The 10,311-nt window shown below is 42.0% G+C and overlaps 1 protein-coding gene across 1 annotated transcript in view; it reads right to left on the reverse strand.

The window, feature by feature from the left end:
* Nucleotides 1-3,550: 3,550 nt before the first annotated feature.
* IFT22 (intraflagellar transport 22) overlaps nucleotides 3,551-10,311 on the reverse strand; it is a 7,938-nt gene continuing 1,177 nt past the window's right edge. The window contains exons 2-5 of the mRNA XM_003794171.3: nucleotides 7,300-7,376; nucleotides 7,080-7,169; nucleotides 5,744-5,946; nucleotides 3,551-5,033 (exon numbers count right to left, since the gene is read on the reverse strand). Of these exons, the coding sequence (XP_003794219.3) occupies nucleotides 4,885-5,033; nucleotides 5,744-5,946; nucleotides 7,080-7,169; nucleotides 7,300-7,376 (519 nt within the window). The 3' untranslated portion in view covers nucleotides 3,551-4,884. The remainder of the gene's footprint in view (nucleotides 5,034-5,743; nucleotides 5,947-7,079; nucleotides 7,170-7,299; nucleotides 7,377-10,311) is intronic.

Genomic DNA, 10,311 nt, shown 5'->3' on the forward strand with positions numbered 1-10,311 from the left:
CTTTTCTAACAGAGCAGGACGGGGCCAGATGGTATATACTCTCTGCTCTGACCTATTCTGTGGACCCACCCTGGTCACCAGGATCCACTCTGCGACTACACCAAACTCCAGCCCAACACATTCCTAGGGAGCTGAGACCAGCAGACGGAAGTGGGCTCCCAGGCCTGTAGGGGCGGGTCCGTGCAGGCGCGGAGGCGGAGCGCTTCCCTCGGGTCCCTGAGGTCCCTGGGGTCGGCTCCCCCACGCGTCCAGCCGGGCTTAGAGACGGAGGTAATGCAGGAGGAGCTCTCCTAAGACGCCAGGAAATCCTCACCCTTCGAAGGGCGAGCGAGGCTGGAGTCCCCGCGCTCGCTCTAACCGCTGCGCCTGCAGTGGCCGGTGGCGAACGCTAACGGCAGCCACTAGGTTTTCTGGGCCGGCCTTGGCTCCCTCCCAACTACAGTTCCCAGAGTTATCAGCGGCGAGCCGGTTGCAATGGAGATGGGCCAGGCTAGAAATAAGCAGGTTCGTCGACTCTACGACGGTCGATGGCTCCGGCCAGCTTTTGATCACACGCAAGACCACTCAGACACCTGCGGCTTCAGAATTAGGCCGTCCACGTGCCCCGGGCCCTGCGTCCTGTCCACTGGCAAACCAACTACATTTCCCAAAAGGTGCCAGGCGCACGCCACTTACAGTCGCGAGGCGCCCAAACGGTAACATCGTGGAATTGCCAAGGAGATAAGTCCCGGGTATTGGGCCCCTGACGCCAGCAAACAGAGAAAGGCCTAGAGAAGTGATGAATGGGAAATCTGGTTGTGTAGCAACGTTAAAGAGCACGTCTCCTCTGTCCACATTTCACGGACACTCAGGGCCAAAGCGAACGTCGCACACCCTTCTGGGACGCTGCCTCTAGAACTATGGGAAATGTAGTCACTGATTCCCTGCTACCTCCTCCGACAGCTGTTACAAGCCAGGTACGCCGAGAACAAAAGCCCTCTCCCTTCTTGTCCATTCAAACGCAAATTTTGCCTCCTAAGTACTTACGGAATTTGTACCTTTCTTCACACTACAACCTTGACTTGATTCCAGTCGTCTGTTCCTTAAGTCTGTTCTCCACCCCTTCCCCAGAGTGATCTGTCCCTGGTGGGCTTACAGCTGTTAATGGCTAATAGAATAAAGTCTGTGCCCTTTGGCTGGCGTGTATAGTTGACCTCACCTACTGTCTCCCACTATTCTCCTCCTCATAGAGAAGAATCATATCTACAGTGTTCATCTCATTTATGAGTGATATCTTAAAGCCACTGTCACTATTTTTTAAAATACAGAGCTCAACTTCCTGCTGTTAAGTTGCACCCTAAAAGGGTGATAGATTCCAAGTGTAGTTGGATTTGCAAAGTAGACATATTCTTGAAAAGCACTTGAAATAGGTTTCTATGAGTAGAAACCAAGTTCATCATTTACTCTGATAAAATTAGCATTTTATTCCTCTGACCAAAATATTTAATTAAATGATATGGTTAACTAGGTGTTTTCTGGGCTTTTTAAGGTCACGCAGAAGAAACAGGAATGTTTATGAATAAAGCACTTATCACAAAACTTTAGCAACACTGTAAATGTAAAAGAGATGGGTTATTTTTATTTCTCACAACACTTTGAACATCTAAAATCTATTATGCCTGATTGAAAGAATAAATCTACACTGGGGCTTTAGAGAAGGATGCATATTTTAAAAGCCTATTATAGCCCATCAAAAAGCCAAGATAGGAATGAATTATACAGTGCATAAAGATAAATGATGTGTTGCTCACATCAAAGCACCAAGAACTTTCCTTTTGAAGTGGGAGTAGTTGGCACACACATTTCCATTGGCTTTTAACTTCAGTAAGAATGGCCCATAACATAAATATATTTAACTGATAAAGTAGTTTAGAGAAGTGATATCAAAAATATGTAATCTGTTCTTAACATTCAAGTTTCCTCCCTCCTCATTTATTTAATTTCTTTGATTTTGGTTTTTAAGACATGGAACCATTCATTTCTTGTCTAAGGAAAGAGTACAGTCATTGAGAAACCGTCAGCCAAGGCCAGGACATTCCTGTAACTCTCAAAAATTAGATGGGGAAGGCACAGTCACCTTCTTGAAGGTCAAGATATAGAAGAGCCATATTTCAGAGTAATTTTCTTTTTTGAGCCAGAGTCTCAAGCTGTCACCCTGGGTAGAGTGCCGTGGCATCACAATGCACAGCAACCTCAAACTCTTGGGCTTAAGCGATTCTCTTGCCTCAGCTTCGCAAGTAGTTGGGATTACAGGCACCCACCACAATGCCCAGCTATTTTTTGGTTGTAGTTGTCATTGTTTGGTAGGCCTGGGCTGGATTAGAATCCACCAGCTCCAGTGTATGTGGCTGATGCCTTAGCCTTTTGAGCTACAGGTGCCGAGCCCAAAGTAATTTTCTTAAGTGATACACATCCAGTTACCTTTTCAATGGTTAACAGGAGTACTACTTTTTTAAAAAAATTAACTGCTGTATGTCCTCAGTCACTAGCAAAATCTATGCTATGTGACAGAAGATTAGCCTACCTTATGGATATAAAGGTTTTCTAGTGTTCCATAAGGCATCTAATGATTTCCAGGAGCTTTGCCTGAACGATTTTAAGACATGGACATTCGAGTTATGATGTAAGTCATACTTTTCTTTACAATGGATAGAGCTTCTGAATACTAGGTTGGTCATTTGTTTGGTTCAAAGAAAGAGGATGTAAGTTCTATCTGCAGCTACTTGCAAACCATATTCTAAGTGGCTTCCCTTCAAAAATGTTAAAACATCCTTTAATTTTGTCCTGCAATGGTTGTGGTTAGTTTAGAGTGTCAGAGGGTGACACTCTAGCCATGAGTGGAATCATCTGCCCAGTTACTACAAGACAGTAGAGGAGCAGGGGTGTGGGGTCCAGGCCTATGGTAGGCTGAATAATTTGCCCCTAAAATATCAAGCTCTATTCCCTGGACCTGAATATGTTACTTTATTCGGAAAAACGGTCTCTACAGATGTGATATTGGTAGAAGGACACTGGTGACTCTTAGTAGATGTTGGCTCAGGTGGGATGGAGTAGAGTGAACCTGGGGACTATGGGTTCTGGAATGTGTGGAAAGCCCATGCCACAAGCCTCAACAGTCTTGGAACTTCCCAGGACATGGCCAGCAGGGAGTAACCAGAGTGCCTACCGTTGGAACAGCTGCCCCATCTCAGTAGGACACACATACTTTCCAGATACCTTGACATCATCTTTGGGAGAAGGCAGAAGTGGATTGTAACCATGAATTAATTAAATATTTATCCCAGAGACAGAATTAACGGGAAAGCCTTTAACTGTAAGAGGTGGAGATAGCTGATACTTGTTATTCACAGTAGTTATGTTCTATAAAGTCACCAAGAACACTGAATTAGCAAATAATGAACATTTGCTCCTAGGGCAAATACAAGGTCAATTTCTATGAGTCTCTGTCACATTTCCATCAGCTGGTCAATATATAACTTTGTTTTATGTATTTCTTTTTAAAGACATTTTATTTAATATATATTTGATCCATTAACATTGAACTCATGGCTGACAGCACTGTTACTCACACTTGAATGAAACTTACATAAAACAGATACTTTCATTTCAAATAAGCAGATGAACAACTACAGGTCCACAGGAATGAAAAAACACAATTTCAAGTAGGGGGAATGAGTGGGGGGAGGGGCTCAGTAAGCTCTCACCTAAGGAGCACAATTACCTCCTGGGTAAAGGATTCAACTACAACTTGAATGCCACCTAACAAATGTGAACAATGTAACCCAATCATATGTACCATTATATTAATCCAAAATAAATAAATAAAACACATATTTTCTCCATAGGCACATCACAGCCTGCTTGCACTTAGGGAAACTAAGCACTGCAGCACTATCCTTGGGGGCATGTTAAACAGCAAAATCACCAAGAAAAAGCAAAAAATGTGAAAATGTGACATAAAGTAGAACATGAAAAGGCCATTTGTTTATAGTATGAGAGCTGAAACGAGAAGGCAGAACTCCCGTTTGACTTCAGCTGGGAATGTGTGCATTGGGCAATTCCGATTTTTTGCCACCCTGTGCTTGTCTATAAATAATAAGGAAAGTATTGATTGGGAGGTTACAAGTAAATTTTAGTGAGTAGGCAAATTCCCAAATACAAAATCCATGAATGAGGGTCAACTATACCTTCATTTAGCATTGTAAGTACCCCAGGTGCTTTGGAGGGGAACATGTGAGATTTAAAGCAATTTAAAGATTTAAAGCACTTCTAGAAAGTGTAGAATCTTTTTTTTTTTTCATGTCCAACAGGTAGTACTTTGTCTCTACCTTACTATTATTTAGAAAAATAGAATGAAAGCTCCATGAGGGCCAAGATTTTTGTCTTTCTCATTTATGCTGTATGTGGTCAGCAGCCAAACTGTGCAGCGCACATAGCAGATGCTCAACCCAGTTGGTATTTGTTGAGTAAATCAAGGAATGAAAATTATCACATTCAAACCAATACCCGTGGATTAAACTATTGTATCATGGGGTTATGATAGTTACAACGGCACAAGTTATATATACATGTGAAGGGGAAAAAGAAAACCCTCAAATTTCCAGCTTTGGAATGGTCTGGGGCCAGGAATTCAGAACTCAATGACAGGATTTTTCTCAAATGGACTAAGAACAGAGCATAGATGGTATGAGTCATCTCCCTGGCTTACTAGTAGTACCTTCTAGCTGATGGGAAAATTTTTTCTATAGCGGAGAAGAAAACATCAGTAGCTGCATGTGATTTCAGATGTGCAATGAGAAAGATGTTGGTATCATCAGGAATGTGGGAGTCCCAGGTGAACGCTGATTAGGTAATAATTGACATCTCCTCCCTGTCTCTGCTCTCAGACATGGAGTTGATTATGCCTTTTAAATACTTTATGAATTCCATCCGGATATCCTCAGGGTCATCCTCAAGATTTGAGTGCACCAGCTTCAGCTTGTTCAAGGGTGGTGCTTAAAAAGGAAAATAAGGTTAATTAGGTCTGGAGTTTTACCAAGGGGATCTTTCCAGCTCCCTGTGACCTGAGACTCCTAGAAGCCAATTCTGTTAACTTTCTAAAGTCCACAAATAAAGTTATGTCTTGCTTGACACAACTGAATAGGGAACAGTTTCACCATGCTGCCACCTGGTGATAGAATAAAAACTTTACAAACCACTTCCAGATCCTCTTTGTTCTTAAACCAGAAAGGAATAAGATTCTCTCTTCTTCTCATTTTGTTTCTGAATATTCTCTGAGTTGTTTTTCAGGATGACTTTGTCACCTCTGGCATATGTGTATCATATGTGAATTGGAAGTTATCCTCGAGAAAAGATCTGTCAGGAAACAATGTCCCCAACAGTACCAATGAATGGCCAAAACCAGGTTTTTCCCACACTGAGTGAGTGCCTGCTTCTTAGGTGTCTGTATCCTGGCCTGGATGGTATGATGAACCTTGCAATCTGACAATTCTGACTTTCAAGGTGAGAAAAACAAATATCTAGTTCTCAGAACTTATCCCTGTTGTTAAAAAAAGAGAGAGAGAGAGAAAAGAAAAACAAATATCTAGGACATAGTAGGTGTTCAATAACTGCACATACCTGGTGGTTTCAAAGACATATGGAAATGTATAAGTGCCTCAAATGTTCAAGACAAAAGAAGAAAGAGAAATTCCAGCCTTCTTACACAAAGACAGTCTTCCTTTATCACCTCCAGAGCCTGGTTTGTGGTGTGCAATTAACAGACACTGAGTATCCTGTAAGAACTGCTGCTGGACAAAGCAGGAATACCACATTTCTATTTCCTTCCGGTGGCTTGGGATGTCGGCATTGAAGATGATCACCACTCCATGGGCATCCTTCATCAGGGCTGGCCAGCAGGATTCAAACCTGCAAGGCAGAAAAAAAGCCAGAGGGGGCCAGGCATGGAGGTTTATGCCTATAATCCTAGCACTTTGGCAAGCTAAGGTGGGAAGGATCACTTGAGGCCAGGAGTTCGAGACCAGCCTTAGCAATATAGCAAGACCCCATCTCTACAAAAAATTAGCTAAGTATGGTGGCACATGTCTATAGTCCCAGCTACTTAGGAGACTGAGGCAGGATTATCTGAGGTTGCAGTGAACCATGATGATACTACTGCACTCTAGCCTGTGAACATGAGAACATGTTTCAAACAAAAAAAAAAAAAAAAAAAAAAAGCCAGAGGAAATTTTAGGTCATTTTGGTTTCTAACTGTAGAGTTTATAGTATCTTTTTTTTTTTTTTTTTTGAGATAGAGTCTCCCTCTGTTGCCCTCGGTATAGCACCATGGTGTCACAGCTCACAGCAACCTCAAACTCTGATTCTCTTGCCTCAGCCTCCCAAGTAGCTGGGACTATAGGCACCCATCACAATGCCTGGCTATCTTTTGGTTGTAGTTGTCACTGTTGTTTGGCAGGCCCGGGCTGGGTTCCAACCCGCCAGCTCTGGTGTATGTGGCTGGCACCCTAGCCACTGAACTATGGGTGCCAAACCAAATTTATAGTATCTTAGAGCAGGCTCGGTGTCTTGCACCCATAATCCCAGCACTCTAGGAGACTGAGGGGGGTAGATCACCTGAACTCAGAAATTTGAGACCAGCTTGAGCAAGAGTGTCGCCCTGGCTCTACTAAAAAGGGAAAAACTGGCCAGGCGTTGTGGTGGGTGCTTGTAGTCCCAGCTACCTGGAAAGCTGAGGTAAGAGAATTGTCTGAGCTCAAGAATTTGAGGTTGCTGTGAGCTATGACCCCATAGCATTTTATCCACGGCATCTCAAAACAAAGAAAAGAAAAGAGTATCTTAGTATTAATAATTGGTTGATGACTCCTATTTGTATCATAACCCAATTGCTAAAGTTTATAAAGCAATACATGTCATCAAATAATTTATCAAGCCCTTTATACATGCCGGGAAACATGGCAGGACCAATTCTGTGGTATCTGGTGGATAGACGATTTGATTTTTATGCCATTTGATGAAGCAGACCTTCTTTGAAGGAAACATACTTTGTATCCCCGCCACAGTCCCATAGTTCAAATTCACACCCTGAGCCTTTGCTGTTGCTGGTAACGTGTGGGTTCTCAAATTCCAGAATCCTAAAAATAAAACAACAGCAGCAATACCTATAATTAGGAAACATTATACTTTTGAAGTGCCAACAGCAGCAAAAGTAGGAGGTGGGTGATAGCTGGGGACTCTATGGGACACAAATTTGTCAGGGCTTACCTTACTCCTTGGGTTGGGTTGTATTCAGTGATATCAGAAGATTCTGTCAGAAAGTTAGCCAAAACAGTTTTTCCACTCTGAAAATGAAAGCAAATAAAGGTCTTTGTTGAAGTGCAGAAATGGAAACCATAGAAGAACCCCCCAATAGTTGTCCTTATATTAAGTGTAATGGAATACAGTTGATGGCCACCTGAGATCCCCAGGACAGAGGAATCTTTCTGGTTGGGATGTCACTGCCTTGCTCTACTGTGGTGGGAGTGGCCCAGTCTGGCATCCAGGGAGCATGCAATTCCAGTGCTGCCTCTGCTGCTGGGTGACTTTACCCACAATGATTTCCCTGGCTGGCTCTTAGTTACCTTATCTGATGACAACAACAACAAAATAAATCAACAAAACAGCCCTCCACCCAAATCACCCATCTGTCCTCCCCAAAGCTAAAAACTATTATGCGTTTTTCAGGTTTTTTATATATATTTGCATCATTTGTTTAACAAATACTTCCCAATACAAGTTTTTTTTTCTCCCCAGAAGTATTCTTTAGGAAAAAGGCAATCTTTTATACGTAAGTCCTTACAAAAATCTAATTATGACCTACTCTCTCAACTACTTTATTTATTTATTTTTTGAGACAGAGTCTCAAGTTGTTTCCCTGGGTAGAGTGCTGTGGCGTCACAGCTCACAGCAACCTCAAACTCTTGGGCTTAAGTGATTCTCTTGCCTCAGCCTCCCAAGTAGCTGGGACTACAGGCACCTGCCACAAGGCCCAGCATTTTTTTGTTGCAGTTGTCATTGTTGTTTAGCAGGCCTGGGCCAGGTTCGAACCTGCTGCCTCAGTGTATGTGGCTGGTGCCCTAACCACTGAGCATGGGTGCCAAGCCTCAACTACTTTATTTTGAATGACAACTCCTCGACTAGAATAACCTCAATCAATGTCAATTTGGGAGGCTTGTAGAGACCACCAACAGAATATGAAAAAGAAAAAGAGGGGATGTTGGGTATGCAAACCTGTCTTAGTAATTTCTCCTGAGGCTGTGTCTTCACAAATTAAATATTACTTAAAAAATAACAATGCTTATGTTGTAGAGATTATGAATACTTATTTTTAGGATGAGCAAATAAAGCAACAAGCCTGATGTTTATAGGAACAACTCCTGGGGCTTGGAATACATTTCCAGGAACAATGTCATATGTAAATTCAAAAAGTGCTTTTCCAAAACAACTTAGATGAGTGGAAAGATGACATAGTTTGGAAACTGTGTCAGGTGTTAAGTGATTAGGTGATCCAGGCATATAAGCTATTTGTCAGTGTCTACTTTGTGGCAGGTGCTGTTGAATAAATAAGAAAAAGGTGAGGTAGTGACAGTGCTGGGATAATAAGGCAGTGTGATGTAATTAAAGACTTTGAAATGAGGTAAGGGGGTCAGGAAGGATGAAGAGTTGAAGTTTAAACTGAAATGACAGGCCAGCCAGCAGAGGAAATAGCTAGTTCAAAGGCGCTAGGACAGAAAAGGGTATAGCAAGCTAAAGGAATAGAAAGGCTGGTAAGTTTAAAGAGTAATAAAAGAGGGGGGAGAAATGTATATGTATAAATATATTTTGTCACTGAAGTTGGGTGATGGGGACCAAAAGGTCATTATTTTTTCTCCCTCTGTCTACATTTGAGAATTTCCATAAAGTAAAAAAGATCTATACCTGTTTTGCTTTTTGTAATTCTACACATATTGGTGGTTCCTGTCTATTTCTCCACATTAGTACATACAAAGTGGCCTCATTTTAATTGCTACAGTGTTCCAATGTACCTCAGTTTACCATCCTAGATAATCTCTTAGAGATGGGCTGTTTGCAACTGTTCAATATTGTGCATCACCGATTGAGAACATGGACAAGCACTTAGTTACAGAAGATTCTCAGAAATGTAACTGCTGCACTATGCTATGCACATTTTAATAACGTGCTCTTCAAAAAGCTCTTATCAATTTATAGTTCCACCAACAGTCTTAGAATTTTCATCTTCAGGGCGATGCCTGTGGCTCAAAAGGGTAGGGCACTGGTCCCATATGCTGGAGGTGGCGGGTTCAAACCCAGCCCTGGCCAAAAATGGCCAAAAAATAATAATTTTAATCTTCCTACATTCATCTTAACACTGTTTTTTTTTTTTTATTAAATCATCGCTGTGTACATTAATGCAGTCTTGGGGTTAACACTGTGTATTATCAATCTTAAATTTTTCCTGTCCAATGTGATGGGCAAATAAGTACCATCTTCTTGTTTTAATTTGTGCTCTTGTAGTTATGAGGGAGCACCTTCTCCTACTTAGGTGGCAATTCTATTTCTTGTGTGCTAAGCCTTTTCTTGATTTGCTGTTTCTCTTTTCTTTACTCATTTATAAACTCTCCTTGTATAGGTAGTCTATTAATCCTTTCTTTGTGTAATTTATTTTGCAAATACACGAACCTTTACTTTCACTGTAATTTCTTTTAAGCCTTCTTCATTTTTGTGTTGGGTTTAGAAAAAGCTTTCTAACTCAAGATCAAAAACATATCTTTCCACTTGGCGCCCTGGTGCCCATAGCTCAGTGAGTAGGGCACCAGCCACCAGCCACATACACCAAGGCTGGCGGGTTCGAAACCAGCCCAGGCCACCTATACAACAGTGACAACTGAACAACAACAAAAATAGCTGGGCGTTGTGGTGGGCCCCTATAGTCCCAGCTACTTGGGAGGCTGAGGCAAGAAAATCACTTAAGCCCAAGAGTTTGAGGTTGCTGTGAGCTTGACACCACAGCGCTCTACTAAGGGCAACATAGTGAGACTCTGACTCAAAACAACAACAAAAACAAACAACCCCCCCATATCTTTCCACATATCCATCTACTACAGTGGTACTCAACGTATAATCCCTGGGGGGGGGGGGATGTATTAGCAAATGTACACTCTCAGGCCACTCCCAGACCTACTGTATCAAAACTCTGGAGTGGGACTTAGCAATTTGGATTTTTTTTTTTTTTTTTTT

This window comes from Otolemur garnettii, unplaced genomic scaffold (assembly GCF_000181295.1).
Source record: "Otolemur garnettii isolate 467f Iridium unplaced genomic scaffold, OtoGar3 scaffold00077, whole genome shotgun sequence".
NCBI classification, from domain to species: Eukaryota; Metazoa; Chordata; class Mammalia; order Primates; family Galagidae; genus Otolemur; species Otolemur garnettii.